The 16231-nt window shown below is 43.2% G+C and overlaps 2 protein-coding genes across 6 annotated transcripts in view; both read right to left on the bottom strand.

Moving 5' to 3' along the window:
• Positions 1 to 3281: 3281 nt before the first annotated feature.
• SMKR1 (small lysine rich protein 1) lies at positions 3282 to 8719 on the bottom strand. Of its 3 annotated transcripts, none has more exons than XM_042467333.1 (3): positions 8370 to 8719; positions 6765 to 6869; positions 3282 to 3703 (listed from the first exon to the last, which is right to left on the bottom strand). In XM_042467333.1, the coding sequence occupies exons 2-3, from the start codon at positions 6765 to 6767 to the stop codon at positions 3494 to 3496; spliced, it is 213 nt and encodes a 70-aa protein (XP_042323267.1). In that variant the 5' UTR covers positions 6768 to 6869; positions 8370 to 8719; the 3' UTR covers positions 3282 to 3493. The 3 variants fall into 3 exon arrangements, with proteins under 3 accessions (XP_042323267.1, XP_042323266.1, XP_042323268.1); XM_042467332.1 differs by having other exon boundaries at positions 8419 to 8717; XM_042467334.1 differs by lacking the exon at positions 8370 to 8719 and adding an exon at positions 8339 to 8361.
• A 2515-nt stretch (positions 8720 to 11234) lies between these two features.
• STRIP2 (striatin interacting protein 2) overlaps positions 11235 to 16231 on the bottom strand; it is a 43785-nt gene continuing 38788 nt past the window's right edge. For all 3 annotated transcript variants that reach the window (XM_042470315.1, XM_042470316.1, XM_042470318.1), the window contains exons 19-21: positions 15434 to 15538; positions 14245 to 14449; positions 11235 to 13081 (exon numbers count right to left, since the gene is read on the bottom strand). In XM_042470315.1, the coding sequence (XP_042326249.1) occupies positions 12831 to 13081; positions 14245 to 14449; positions 15434 to 15538 (561 nt within the window). In that variant the 3' untranslated portion in view covers positions 11235 to 12830. The remainder of the gene's footprint in view (positions 13082 to 14244; positions 14450 to 15433; positions 15539 to 16231) is intronic.

Raw genomic sequence — 16231 nt, 5'->3', positions numbered from 1 at the left:
TAATACAGAATACCAGTATAGAATATCTTCAGAACATTTTGTGGATGATTCATGATGCATAAGAAATCGTTCCACATTGCCCTGAAGACATCCTTAGTTGTGCGCCTCCTTAAAGGTAGACGCTGGGACCAAAAAGGAAAATGAGGGAGAGCACAGAAAATGCACAAGTTCTGAACCATCATAGATAATTTCCACTGGTTTCAATGGGATCAGGACTTGGGGGGAAATACATTTTTTTACTGCAACTCCCAAAACGCATCAGCCAGCACGGCCATTGGGGATTCTGGGACCACAGTCAAGAATAACTTCTCCAAGCTCTGAATGAAACACAGATATTTAATTGCAAAATAGATTATAGGCAACAGGCGAATGGTCTTTCCTACTATCAGGGTGTTTATAAGGAACCTATGGGAAAAGTTCTGTATGTTAAAAGTTTGCTTATCTGTTGGCTAGCAGCTTAAAGGGAAAAGTTAAATTTGGAAGTTACGAACTGCATGGCCTGAAGTAGTTGCCACAGCCTTCCCTTCTCTTCTGTACTCCAGATGTGTAGATCTTCAACTCTTCATAAACTATGTTATCTGGGGGATTATGAGAGTTGTAGTCCAATACTCTTGGAGGACAAGTTGGGAGAAGACAGAGATACGACGACTCCTTCACAAACCAGTCTCCTTGCTTCAGAATATCACATAGCACCATTACCGCCCCCTCCAAAGTGAAAAACATATTAAATATACTTGGCTTCCAGTAGATGATTAGTTTTATCCTCAGTCAGCTGACAACAAAGGCATTCTTAACTCCCTTGAAGCTGTGTAATGGACACATTATGCAGCCAATTCAGATGATGAGAAATGGTCTGAAAAGGTGGGAAGGCATGATCCAGACATGACTTTTTGGGGGCAGAATCTGGGAGTTATAGTCCCAAAAGTCATCCCCCCCAAGCTTTGGGCAGATCTGCTTAAAAAAATAAAACTGGATATGTGCAAAACTGCCATTGCAACACATACCCAGCCAGAGGAAACATACACTGCACTTTCAGATATATGTCCCTTGTTGAAAGAGGCCTGTGTGCGCTCTATCACCCTCCAATTCCCCAATTTCCCTTCGTCATAGGTTTTTATCAGCATGCCACAGATGGAGGAGAGTGGCTGCCCTAGAAACTGACTCCCGAAAGTGGATCAACACAGACATACTTGTATGTTGTACCAAAAGAGGCAATGCCTCTGTTTTGGCAGGACTTGGGATGAGCCTCTGGGAGTACACTTGTCCTTCCGCATTCGCTGGCATTAGGGGCACAGGATCCACATGAATCTGGGAAAACCACAAATAACAAAAACACTATGTTTTTACCTGAGAGAACTCTAGGAATCTCTAGGTTCTCCAGTGCAACTCTGTGGTCAACATCTGCCAGACATTGACCACATAATTGAGTGGAAGGAGCTACAAATGTCCAGTGAAGTGGTTTCTCTACGAATCTCTAGATCCTTCTGTATGAGTTTTGGTTAAAGTTGACTATAGAGTTGCACTGGAGGGACCTAGATATTCCTAGACAGAACAGATTAATAAAACCCATGAACCAAAGCCGCAAATGTGGAGGGATGAGTATACTGGAAAGCATCTCTGGGCATTACCAGATCTCCCGGTTGGCACAACCCTGTCTCTGTTGAAGCCCACAGGGTATAGTTCTTCCCCTGTGCAGCTCAGAGAGGACTCCAATGCTTTCTTGCTGTGGTCCATCTCTTTGCATTGGTAGCACAGTGGTTAAATGTCTGTAATGCAGCCACTCACTCAAAACACAAGGTTGTGAGCTCAAGACCAGCAAAAGGGCTCAAGCTTGACTCAGGCTTGCATTCTTCTGAGGTCGCTAAAATGAGTACCCAGATTGTTGGGGGCAAATTAGCTTGCAGTTGTAAACTGCTTAGACACTGCTTAGGTGGTATGAAGCGGTATATAAATGAAGCTTGTTTTTTTTTTTGTTGAGGCAGAAGGACCAATCGTGTTTGTTTATTTATTTATGGTATTTTTGAAGGCTATCAGAGTGTCCACCAAAGACATCTGCCTCTACCTTCTGGAGAGCCCTGTTTGCCATGCCACCCTAGAAAATTGTTTTCATACCATGGTCCCTGTACTGTATTAACTTAGATTTAAATTCACCTTCCAGCATCTAATCTTTGATCTCACATAGTCATGTATTTGAAGGGTGAATGGGCATTTTAAGCATTTTCTTCTGTTGAGTGAGTCTCGGGTCATCTTGTCTGTCACTTCAGATACATTTGGGATTTTTAGGCACACGGATGACACCAGATCTGTACCCACATAGCTTAGCTGAGGACAAAATACTGGTGACTGTTGCGATTCTGGATTCAACTAGAGGTCTCTCCAGATGAAATGGCACCAAACCCCAGAACAGAGATTAGAAAAGTTCCTTTTTTGAACTACCACCAAGTCCAAAAAAAAAGAGGACCTTTACCAAGCTCTGCCCCAGAGTGTCCTAGGATGTCACAACAGACACTGGGACACACTAAGGTACCCATCCATAACTTCTGTGTCGTTCCTTGGACGGTGGGTGAGCCCTAAACCGCCTTTGTCAGCCCATAGCACACTGCCCTTGCATAAGGATGGGTTCTCTCAAGGCCCTGAGCTGCACCTGGAAGTTTGGCCTAAGCCAGGGATGGGCAGTTATGGCAGGAGCCCATTTTTCTAGCCACACGCAAGTATTGTGTCTTCTTCAGTTATCACTGCCAGAAATGTAATTGAACTTTTGGGGGTGTTCTTTCTTTTTATGCAAAAAAGAAACCAGCGCTGCTGCCAAACAGTTTGACCCCTGCTTCAACTGCCATGGCTCCATCCTATGGAATCCTACGATTTGCAGTTTCTTGTGGCACCAGAGCTCTCTGACAGGGAAGGCTAAATATCTCAGAAAATTACAAATCCCAGATTTCCATAGTATTAAGCCATGGCAGTTAAAGGGGTGTCAGACTGATTAATTCTGCCATGCAGAGGCAGCCTGTAGTGTGGCAGAGCGTTTTGGGGGGGTTGGGGAAAAAAAAGGGGGGGGCTAAAAAAAAAAAAAAAAAAGGTGTGGCTCCAGAAGGGAGGAATATCTCCAGCATTGCAAGTCCCTCCATTGAAAGTCCATTTTCTCAAAGCCATCCCCCCAATTCATGTAAAGGATCCTAATTTCCACCCTTAACACAGTCAGAAATGGGGAGAAAGCACTTCTCAGGGTTACTTCAGGGAGCAATGACAAGTTACACACTGCAGAGTCAAAGGTGGCCTCTCTCTCAACGCAACCTTTACTTCTTTAATGCCATTGGAAGCAGAAGCCCCTTCATCTTCTTGCCCACAGAGATTTTGGCAAAGTGAAAAATCTGAGGTTTTGTTTGTTTCTGGCCCCAGTTCCTGTAAAAGCCTTCCTCTTCTCTGCTCTCAAAGAGGGGCTCTCAGTCTCTCCCCCACGAGACTCTAGCCTCAGTCTCTTTCCAAGGTTGGCTCACTACTTCCGTTTCTTCCCTTTCTTTTTCAGAGAACCCGGCCAGGGGAAGCCGCGGAACTCCAGGCAGGCAGCTGCGTTGTGGGCGATGTAGTAGAGGTTGAGCATGGCGGCTGGGCTCAAGATGTCCACCTCGCCCGCGGCCTTCTTGGATTTCTTCCCTTTGCCTTTGCCCTTCCGTTTGCCCTTGCCCTTCCCTTTCCCTCCGCCTCCCTGCAAGGAAAAGGGGGGAAATGAAAGTTAACTAAGCCTGGGATCTGACAAGCTACTAGCATAGCACTGTTATTATGGTAGCTGCTGCAGTATTTATTCTAATTTATTTCCCATTTTGGACTCATGGCGGATTACAACAGTTAATACAAGCATACAAAGGGTTCTTCTAGTACCTTTGAGACTAACTGTGCAAAAGAAGTTGTAGCATAAGCTTTTGTAGACTTGGTCTCCTACATCGGGTGCATGGGTTGCATTGGTTCCCAGGAAGGAGACCAAGTCTACAAAAGAGTGAATGAGGCATAAATTCACATGGAGTGAAAGAGGCACAGATTTTGAGAAAAATGACCAAGTCTGCATAAGCTTATGTCCAGTTCACTCAGTGCATCTGAGGAAACAGACCAAGTCTATGAAAGCTTATGTCTTGTTCACTCCATGGATGTGAGGAATTAGTCCAAGTCTACAAAAGCTTATGCCCAGTTCTCTCCATGCATCCAAGGAAACAGACCAAGTCTATGAAAGCTTATGCCCAGTTCCGTCCATTATTCTGAGGAAGACGATCAAGTCTACTAAAGCTTAGGCCAGTTCCCTCCATGCATCTCAAGAAGTAGATCAAGTCTATGAACACTTATGCCCAGTTTGCTCCATGCATCTGAGGAAGTACACCAAGTCTACAAAAATTCATGCTGCAACATCTTTCACTCATTTAGGTCGGTTACAAACCGGCAGTTGGGACGTCCAGAGGACGTCCCATTTTAAAAAAGGGGCGTCTCTTCTAGACGCCCTTGAGTCTAGTACGGACTGTGTCTGTACAATATGGAGCCGGCCCTTCTACATGGCCAGCGCCATATTGACGTATCGGACGCTGAGCGTCTGAACGTCGCGCGGCCCTAATGATGTCACGAATGCGCCCTTGGCGCTTCGCGACGTCATCAGTGCGCCGCTGAAAGAAGCTCCATTTTTGAGCTTCTTTTTTGCTCCGCATGGGAGCTGCGCAGTTTGGCTGCTGAGGCTCCCACGCGGAGCAAGCGGCGGCGGTCTAGAACCCGCCCCCGTCTCAAAAGTACTACAAGATCCCTTTGCATAATGGTTTTCCAGACTAACATGACTATGACTCTAAAACATGCACAGTTAAAGATTCACAGGATAGAAATGTTTAAAAGCAAATAAACTACAGTCCACCCTCCATATCTGTGGACTTGCCATCCATGGATTTAACCATCTGTGGATGGCAAGCCCCCACTTTCTTAATGGAGGCGTGTGCACATGGCTGAGCTATCAGGGTGTGCCACACCGCCATTAAGAAAACTGGGACTTGAGCATGCATGGATTTTGGTATCTGTGTGTGTGGATCCAGAACGGATCCCCCATGGATACAGAGATCCAACTGCATTATAAGTTTAAAATCAATTTAAAAAGTTAAAAAAACAACAACCCACAAATAAAAATCCAGCACATTCTCCAAGGCCTGTTTCCAGCAAATCTCTGAATAAGTGAATCCCAAGTGACACTGTTATCAGCCGCCCTGCTCAGGTCTTGCAAATACAGGACAGCCAAGGCTTCTTTCAATGAGTCTATCCACTTGTATCGGGGTGTTCCTCTTTTCCTATTGCCTTCTACCTTACCAAGCACTACTGTATTTTCTAGTGAGTCATGTCTTGTCATGATATGGCCAAAGTATAACTGTCTCAGCTTAGACATCTTGGCTTCCAGGCAGAGTTCAGGCTTGATTTGCATTCTCCAAAACTAGGAAAATCCACATAAAACGGATGCAAGGTGCCTTCCAGTTGCACCAGGTATCACTTCCAGTCACTGTGGTCCTTGGCATTGGCTGTGGTACAACAGAAGAATTCACAGCCGTGGCACCTCCTGAACCACTGGCTCCTCAACGGCCCAATCCAATCCAGCAGCATATCTGTGTTCGGGATACTTTTACACTTCCCAGCAACCTGTGAATAGCATCTCAAGCAAGCCATATTTTGATTCGTCTTTTTAGCTTCTTAAACTGTCTGATAGGTTTTTAGCCTTTTGAAATCTTCTTAACTGCTTACACTGTTTTAAATTAGGTTGGTTTTATTGTATGTTGTCCTGAGGTCTTTAGACAGAGGGCAGTATTTAAATATTTTTATAAATTAATAAATGCAGGAATCATTCTGATCCCACTGAGAAGCAGTTGGAACATCATGACGGAGATGGCCTGAATCTTCTTGTTAATCCCAACTAGTGTTTTTGTTGCTATCAGCCATCCAATTGACCAACCCTACAAATGAGGGACCTCCAAGAGCGCAGGTCATCAACTGCCCCGCTCATGTCTTGCAAACCATGTCAGTGGTTCCTTGTCAACTAGAGCAGACCCATTGACTCAACAAATTTTATCTACACGTTGACTCAACACGCAACAGTTGACCCAATGAGTTTACTCTGGTTGTGGCTAACAAACAAGATTCAAGCTCAGGTCACATGGATCCTTCTTGGATGCACCCAAAACCCAGCAGAACTGCCTCCATTGCCACCAGTGTCAGTGAATGGACTGAGAAAGCTACGAAGGGATTGGAAGCGTAACAAACACTGTTCTAAACCAGCGAAGACAGACTGGGAAGAAGATCTGGAAAAGCTCAGCCAACAATCTCTAGGGCTGCTGCCCCACTACAGAAATAAAGCAGTTTGACACTGCTTTAACTTCCATGGCTCCATCCTATGGAATTCTGGGATTTGTAGTTTGTTGTGGCACCAGAGCTCTCTGACAGGGAAGTCTAAATCATAGAATCATATACTCATAGAGGTGGAAGAGATGCCAAGGGCCATCCAGTCCAACCCCATTCTGTCGTGCAGGAACACACATCAAAGCAACCCCCACAGATGGCTAGCCAGCCTCTGTTTAAAATCCTCAAATGTCACAAAACTGCACATCCCAGAATTCCATAGCATCGATCCATGGCAGTAAAAACTGGCATCAATCGGCTTAATTTCTGCAGTGGGGCATCAGCCTAGCTCTCCTCTCCATCAGCGGCAAATAACAGCATCTCCTCTCTAACACACACAAAATGGTGGCTCTAGACATTACCATAGTGTTGTCCTTTTACTGAACCGAACTGGTGGCCATTGCATCTAGTCTTGCGGCAAGACAGGTGAACTTCTTCCGCTTTTCAAAAGACTCCAAACACAACGCCTGCAATGAATTACAAAGGCGGTTAAGAGTGGTGTAGTGGATTGGGCGCTGGGCTCTGGCTCTGGAGACCAGGGTTCGAATCCAAGCTCAGCCATGTAAATCCACTGGGTGATCCTGGGCAAGTCTCACTCTCTCAGCCTCAGAGGATGGAAATGGCAAACCCCTCTATGAAGAAACTTTATACCTTAGGGTTGCCATAAGTCGGAAATGACAACAAGAAGAGCCCAATGAGACCATTACAGCCCAAGGGAACCCAACAAAGGCTATCCACTGATTCTCACAAAGATTTTGCAAGAATATAGGAGCCATCCAGCAGCAATGTGTTTCAAGGCAAGCTAATGCGGTTGCTCCTGAATAAGAAAGAAATCTCATTAATTAAAAACAAACAAACAAACAATCATGCAAATACAAATATTAGAAACAGAAACCGACCCCAGTACTAAACATGTTTCCAACCTAAAAACCTTCTACTAAGATCAACTGACATAGAACCATATTAACTAATATTTCCTAATTAGTAACAATAATGTTTTAGTGCTTCTACACATAAATCACATCTAAATAAATCAAAATACACCGCTTCATAAAACATCCACACCCCCATTGCAACCTCCCCACTCCTTTCTTCCCTCTTTCTTTTTCAATCCTCCATTAGCCTTTCTTATTCTTCCTATTCTTTCCATTTCCTTCTCCATCCTTTATTTTGACCCTAGATCTCCATCCCTTTTATCTCTTCCTTCTTCTTCTTCTCATGCTCCTTCCTCCTCATCCCTTCTTTTCTCCTCCACACCTCCCTTCAAACCGCTTCCACAACCCTTCCCTTCCCTTTTTTCACCTCCTCAAACCCTGAAGGCCTGAAATTCAAGTTCTGCTATTTTACATTTACAGTGGGCCCTTACTATTTGCTGGGGTTTGGTTCCAGGGTCCCTCTGGTACCAGACTCTGTGGATGCTCAAGTCCCAGGATATACACTGGGATATTACTACTACTATTACTACTGGCCCCTTGGTATCCAATGGGGTTGGTTCCAGGATACCAAAATTTATGAATGATCAATCCCCATTATATACAATGGGTTGTTGTTATTATTATTATTATTATTACTACTACAATGGGCCCTTGGTATTGACTGGGGTTTGGTTCCAGGACCTCCCTGGACCCCAAAATCTGTGGATGCTCAAGTCCCATTAAATCCAATGGGGTGGCAAAATACTTTGCTTTTTGGAATTTAAAAGAGGCTAAAAATTGTATTAAAAAACAGAATCCTGGGGTTTGTAGTGAGGCAGGACAGCCATTTTGGGCAAATAAGGCCGAAGCGGCCTTCTAAAAACTACAAATCCCAGGGTTTCCACTTAAAAGTGGTGTCAAACCACATTATTCCTGCAGTGCAGACGCACCCCAAGGCGTTACAGTCTTGTTTTGTGCCTCTTAATATCCCCAAAATAAGATTTCCCCCAAAAAAAACCCACAAAAAATTGACACGCATCGTTCCATTCTCACGTGCGACGCGTGTCCTAGACGCGTGTCGCCCCCTCCAGGCGGGACTCACCAGCAGCCCCTCTCTTCTTTTTAAGCGCGCAGACGCCGGTTGAGCGGGCGTGGCCTCTTGCCGCCAGAGAGGCGGAGCTCACGTCCTTCTGTCTACTTTCGTTACTATGGTGAAGGGAGGGGCCAGTCTCTGCGTAGAGTAGCAACCAGAGCGCTCCGCCATAACTGAGCCTACCGCGCATGCGCAAGCGGTGGCTTCTGTGAGGGAAGATAAAGACTGGTATCGGGCGTAGTAAAAAAATAAATGGCGGGAACAAAATTGCGCATGCGCCGTTACTTCAAATCTTTTCTGTCTTTGCTCCTCCAGATTTTTTGGACTTCATCTCCCAGAAGCCCTAGCCACCTTGGCCAACAGGCAGGAATTCTGGGAGTTGAAGTCCAAAAAATCTGAAGGAGGGAATATTTAATACTTTTAAAACATTTTTTCCTCTTATTTACTGAAGCTAGTGGTGGTGCTGCTGACACTCTGAGGCACCACTGTTCTCCCAAGGAAGTCACAGAAACTTTAAACAGAACCAATCCCGCAATTAACCTATTGTTATTTCTGTTGCTGTGGTGTGCCTTTCAGTCATTTCCAATTTATGGTGGCTCTAAGACAAACCTATCAGGGTTTTCTTGGCAAGATTTCTTCAGAGGGTGTTAAAAATGACATTTTCTGTATTATAGCCGTTTTAATTGTTGAGATTCTGCCCAAGAGCAATATTAATATATAATAATAGATATCCCACCATATATCAAAATATGTTAAAAGCAAGCTACTTTAGTGGTTAATTGGAAGAGTGCTTGAAGAGAAACAATGACTGCATCTGCACTGCAGAATTAATACAGTTTGGCACCACTTCAACCGCCATAGCTGACTACTATGGAATTGTGGGATTTGTAGTTTTGTGAGGCATATAGCTTTCTCTATCAGAGAGCTCTGGTGCCACAAGAAACTAATCTCAGGATTCCATAGGATGGAGCCATGGCAGTTAAAGTGGTATCAAACCGCATTAATTCTGCAGCATGGCAGCAACGCACGTTTTCCAAAAATCTGTTCTTGGGAGCACTCAGCAATGGTTAAAAAGATATCTTTCTGTTGCATTAACTAGACTTGAACCCATAAAAAAAGAGACACCCTGAAAAGAGACATGGTAGGGTTGCTAGAGTCAAAACCAGAAAGGGCTCCTGTGGTTGTAATGCATGAGAAGAGGACATTTCATTAGATGTGCTTGTTACCTGGTTGCATATGCAACACCTGTCAAAATTCCCTTTATGCAACCATTAAATGTACAGCAGCCATACCCTCCAACCATCTCGATTAATCTCTCATACTGTGTTTTCAGATGCTTTTAAAATGTCCTGTTTCTCTCCCTTCCTCTGTCTTTCCCCCTTTTTTCTCAGCTTACTGCAGTTGCTGCAAAATACATTAAGTTCAAATAAATGAAATGAAATAGTTTGCACTATTCAACAACATAACACACACAGCCTGCACTTAGTGCCCTAAATACCTTCAAGGCACTAGATCCTATCTGATCTTGGAAGCTAAGCAGGGTCAGCCCTGGTTAGTCCTTGAATGGGAGACCACCCAGGAATACCAGGGGCTGGAGGCTCTATTTCAGAGGAAGGAACTGGCAAAACCACCTCTGAGGATTCCTCACCTAAGAAAACCCTAGGAAATTAATGGGGTGGCCATAAGGCAACAGGTGACATGAAGACACACACATTGCCTAAAAATACTCTAAAGGCACTAGGCCCCATCTGATCTTGGAAGCAAAGCAGGGCCAGGCTTGGTTAGTCCTTGCACGGGAGACTACCAAGGAATACCAGGCGCTGTAGGCTATATTGCAGAGAAAAGAACTGGCAAAACCACGTTTGAATCTTCCTTGCCTAAGAAAACCCTACAAAATTCATGGGGTCCCCATAAGTCTACAGGCAATTTGAAGACACATACACAGACCTGAGTGGATAAGACATGAAGCGACCTCAGGTCACTGAAAGACTCTTTAAGTCTGTCATCTCTGCTGCTTTCTCTAAGACACAAGTAACTCTTTTGGTGCATTTCCAGCTCTGGAAACCTCAGGAATTGGACTAGAAGGATAGTGGGAGAGATATATCTTTAATTTTCCACTGATGTTAAACAGTCATTCCTTAGCTCTTATTATGGAGCTATATGTGGATTCATTGCCTTATGCTTGGCCAACCTACATCGTACCATGCAGCATTCTTTTAAACCCATCACAGCAAGTGGGAAATTGAAGAAAGGGGAGCCAGAAACCATAAATTGCCACATTTTCCCCACCAAAGAAGGCGCATTAATGCTAGTAGTTGCTCTTGAATTTATTGCCACATTCACTACATCATATAACTCCCCTGAATTAATTTATACATGCCCAGCATTATAAATGAATCCCTGGAACTTGTCCAGCTTGTGAAAGTTGTTCCTACAAAAGTTTAAAATGTCTTCCCTCTCTCCGTCTGAAAGCACTTGTAATTTTAGCACTGATCCAAGTCATTAAATGGACGACATGCACACATACTTTTAAGAGTAACCTTTATTCTTGGTTATAAAGCTGTGCTTTAGAAGTGGTTTATTTAATATGGCCATTTCCTTGAAAAATGATTTGTCAGTACAACTCACATTAGAAAACAAACTTTCTTACCCCACAGTAACAGAGAGAATACATGTGTTTTTGTAACTTGTGCGTATCCTTGATAAACGGCAATAGACATGTGCAGTATTTGTCGTAGAACATGCTGCTACAATAAAAGAAGTATTAGTAATGAAATTCCTTTTTCCAAACATGAATTGCCCCCTGGAAAAGATAAAATAAGATTTCAGCAAAAAGGCCCCGGTCTCACATTAGCAACTTAAAGATAACAAGATAATTTCTGTGTGCAGTTGTTTTATTGGAGCTGACAGCATGCATATCTGGCTCCCAGTTACACCAGTGAACCATGGAACAGTTTTTGGCCTGTAACGTCCACACAGCTGGCAGGGAGCTAGATATATGAACTAACCTTTTATATAAAAATGTATGTTTTTTCAGACGTTGGCATAATATGCGGAAGTCCTTTTGTGCTTTTAAGAGGTAGCATGGAAGGGGCAGGGAAAGAAAATCCAGTTTTTAAAAACAACAAATTTTCATACTGGTGGGGTGGAAGAGGAAGAATTAAAATCCTGTCATTTGCATTTTATACAGAAGGCCTTGCAGTGTTTCACATTGTGCCAGTAAAAATGTCTCTCTCTCTCACACACACACACTCTATAGATTTCCAGTTAACCAGTTTAGGCTAGCAACTGGCTTTAGCTACCTTGGGCCACTGGACAAGAATTGAGTTTGGCCCTATCTCTGGGTGCATCTACACTGTAGAAATAATGCAATCTGACACTACTTTATACTCCATACTATGGAATCCTGGGAGTTGAGGTCTTACAAGGTCTTTAGCCTTCTCTGGCAAAGAGTGTTGGTGCTTCACAATACTAGAAACCCTAGGATTCTGTAGGATGGAGCGATGGCAGTTTAAAGTGGGGTCAAGCTGCATTATTATCCACTGCGTAGATGCACTTTCGGTCACAAATATTTCTCCACTGGCCGCTATATAGCCTGTGCTTGTGGTATGCACAAAACACCAAGCAACAGTCCAGGGACAATCCCATGTATCACCACTTGGAGGCAGATTTTGTGATTTACAAAAATCTCATTAAGATTTGAACAAGTAATTTTTCCAACATGTAAAAGTGGAAAACAAGGAATCATTGAATGGAAAATTGCATAAAATTGTTCACACTGCATGCATACTCTCTCTTTCTCTCTTTTACACACACACACACACACACACAGATCCCCAAACTAAATTTGCAAGTATTTCTTCTCTCTTTGAAGAACCACTCCCATAGTACAATTTTCATGCCTAGATAACCTACAAGGTCCTCTCTGGCACATTTAAACCAATTTCTAGGAACCATGGAGCTTGATTTCATGAGAAGCAAGCTAGACATGGTGTGCTATAGGTTTGCAAAAGTGCTCATTTGCTCAGCATCCAAATACTGAGTTGTGAACCACGTCTTGGGAAACATGGCATATGCAATGACCCTGACACCGAAAGCAATCATGGAAGGAAATGTAAGGATTTTAAAAATATACTGTTCAAGACAGGACAGCATAAAATAACTCAGCATAAGATTCTCTGCTACTACTGAGAGCTACTGATTTGCAGTAGACAGAAGTGAGGTGTACCAAGGGATAGGAAGGATGGGGGCATTGCATTTAGGTTGCCTAACATTTCAACTTATTGTAAAAGGTTTCCTGCCAGACCTAAGGGCTTGCAAACATGGAAGGATCTCCCTCCCCCACCCCCCAAGATTCAGCACCAATTTTCTGGAAAGACCTAAGATGGCATTTGGTTCAGCACAAGCTTCCTAGCCTGCTATCACTGATAGTGCAACAGTTCTTCCCAGCGGATCGGCTGAGAGAAGACTTCTCTCTCCAGCCACAGTTCGTAGGAGTAATGGAAATCTTCAGGAAGTTCCAGCTGTTGCCCCAGGACACTCTGCAAACAGTTGTCCACTGGAGCAAATTCAGAGTCCTGGGGTTTATCATACCTTCGGCTGTTAAAAGCCTCAATGTTGGCTCGCAAAGTGCATTCTTCGGCTTGGAAGTCCCAAGGCCGGGCGTCTATATCTATGTTATCAACAAAGAAGAGGAAAAAGTAAGACAGCTTTCCCTAATAATAGAAAAAGGACTATCATATATACATGACCGTAACTCGAGAAATGTTAGCATTGGGTCAACTTACCCATGGGCAATGCTTGGGTTTGGAGGGACCACCAGGGAGTCCATGAGGATTATTGGAAAGCAACCCAGCAAATTCCTCCTAACTTGAGGTGTGAAGAGGCTGGACCACCCAGCTCAGGGGAGAAGGAAGGAGGAAGCTGAGGCTGCCTCTGTGCACCTCAAGCCAGGAAGAGCTTACTGGGCTCTTTTCAACTACTCTATGGTCCTTCGTCCTCCACCTCCATCCCGGCAACAGCATGGGCTTCCCAAAAGTCCCTGAAAAACCATCTAGCGTGATCACCTAAGATCTGGCTTCTGGGAAGAGAGGCTCTAGGGAAGAGACTGTTGAAAAATAACCCAGCAAACTCCTCCTTGCTCAAGGCACATGGAGGTAGGCTCTAAAGCAGGAAGGCTTTGGCAGTGGATTCTGGCAAGGTGGAAAGTTGGGCTTAAGTCCCACTTTTGGGGAAATGGCAAGATATATAATAAAGTGATTGACTTACCTAGATGGACCTTGTTGTCCCTTCCAATTTGGTGGTTTCATAAATAAACTCAACAGGTCATCCTAAAATCTACCATTCAGGTTACTTGAAAAGATTTCTTACACAATCAGTTCTTGTAATGGACAAAAGAAACCACATTCCTTTCATGAAGACTGGTCAACTCTTATTAAATTAGTTATGCCACACTTGCCCAAACCACTATCAAGAACTGCTGACTTACAGAGAGACACTTTCTGCTTGAAACCAACCCCACTGTGAAATTTTGTGTTCATCCTAATTGTACAATGTCACCCAGATAACTATCCTAATGGAATTGTCTGTTAAGTGTCGCTTATATGTGTTTTTCTGTTATCACATATCTTAAATCTATTTGAACATTTTGTTCTCATTGTTGATTAGTGAAACTGAATTAAATAAACATGCATGAGCGGTCAGTATGGCTGGTGCTGAGGGATAATGGAAATACAGTCCAAAAAACTAACTTTTCCAAGCCTGACAAAGGAGTCCCACATCAGTGAAGACCACTGTCAATCCTCCAGTGGAAAGGAAGGTCTTTGCAACACTCACCGTTCCCATAAGCCCAATCGTCATTCATGCGGTGGCGCACTTTCTGGTAGATGGCGGACATGGTTTTCATGTTGCTCTTCCTCCACTGGCGCCCAAGGTACTTGGTCTGGATCTTGAGCAGCTTCAGGACATAGAGCTGCAGCATGGCTTGCTTCACTTTCAGAGCCCGTTTCAGAATCGGAGCAGACTTGAAGACCACCAACATCTGTCAACACAACCATCAGGTAAAAGGAGGTAAAACAGCTCTTTTTTAAAAAAGCTCAAACCTAATGCATTAGGAATAGCTTCCTGAACTGACTAGCTTGGAAGGTGGTGGATTCTTCTTCTTTTGCAGGATTTTAAACAGACGTTTAAAAGCCACCTGTTTTAGCTATAGTTTCCTGCACTGGCAGGGGACTAGACTAAATGACTCTTGGGACCCTTTCCAATTCTAGTTTTATGATGCTACGATTTGTATAATGTAAAACATGTTTGCAGGAAACAAAAGAAGGCTTGCAGTAGCAGAATTAATAGTGAGATACAATACATTGCATTTTCTACTTTGCTGAGCCGGTATATAGGTTGTTGTTACACAATGCTTAGAAGTTATTTTGTAAAAGTAACATCTCAAAAGTTACTAAAACAGTCATTTTGCAGTTACATTTTACTTTGCATGTTTTTTATTCAACAACAGAAAGGACAACATGGACCAACATTCGAACATGTACAGGTCGAGTCTCCCTTATCCGAAATTCTTGGAACCAGAAGTCTTTTGGATTTGGATTTTTTTATTTTGAAATACCTGTACATATTTGTGTACACATACATAACACAATTATCTTGGAGATGGGATGCTAAACATGAAATTCATTTTTCACGTACACCTTATACACATAGCCTGAAAGATATATTATACATAATATTTTTAATAATGTTGCGCATTAAGTTTGTTTACACAGAACCATCATAAAGCAAAAGTGTTGCTATCTCGGCCACCTATGAAGACATATTTGGAATAATTTGGATTTTTCAATAAGAGAGACTCAACCTGTACCTCCATAATTATAAAAACACAAGGTAATAGTTATATTGCAAAAGGAGTGAAGTTAACCCTTGTTAAGTTAAGACTGTATGTAATAAAAAATTTTTTTATCTTGGTTGGAAAATGAAACAGAAACACACACTCACACACACACACACACACACACACCATTGTCCTGGAATGTTTCCACTTGGTCAGTTTGTTGAGGATCCTCAGCAGGTTGATACAGGAGAAAAGGTTCCTCCAACAGAACTGGTTGTTTTCCCCAGTTTCCTGCAACCAAGGGAAAGGACATTTCAAAATTATGATAACGCATCTTAACAGTTTACTGTTCTCTCCAAAATAGCTCTCAGAAACAAATCTCTTTGGGCAAAACACTGGTACAGAGTTTGCATTCTCTGCCTTAACATACCCAATTCTAAATCCTATCATTAGTTCTGACAAGAGTAGGCCCACTAAATCAGTAAGATTTATTGATATATTGTCTCTCTGTTGAACTATTACTGTAACTGAATACGTCTACTCTACCTATCTAGATCAAGGAAAGCAACTGTGCCATTCTATACTGCTTTGGTCAGACTCCTGTGTCCAGTTCTGGGCACCACAATTCAAGAAGGATGTTGAGAAGCTGGACCGTGTCTAAAGGAGGACAATCAAAATAGTAAAGGGTCTGGAAACTATGAAGCCCAATAAAGAACAGCTTAGGGAGCTGGGTAGGTTTAGTCTGCAGAAGAGAAGATTAAGGAGTGATATGATAGCCCCATTTGAATATCTGAAGGGATGTCATGTTGAGGATGGAAGAGGCTTGTTTTCTGCTGCTCCAGAGATTAGGACAGGAGCCAGTATGGCACAGTGGTTTGAGTGCTGAACTAGGACCCTCAAAATCATCGTTTAATTCCCAGCTTGGCCATGAAACCCACCGGGTGACCTCAGACAAGTCACGTGCATTCAGCCTCAGGAGAAGGC

This window comes from Sceloporus undulatus, chromosome 5 (assembly GCF_019175285.1).
Source record: "Sceloporus undulatus isolate JIND9_A2432 ecotype Alabama chromosome 5, SceUnd_v1.1, whole genome shotgun sequence".
NCBI classification, from domain to species: Eukaryota; Metazoa; Chordata; class Lepidosauria; order Squamata; family Phrynosomatidae; genus Sceloporus; species Sceloporus undulatus.
This window is presented reverse-complemented; position numbering and strand designations above follow the sequence as displayed.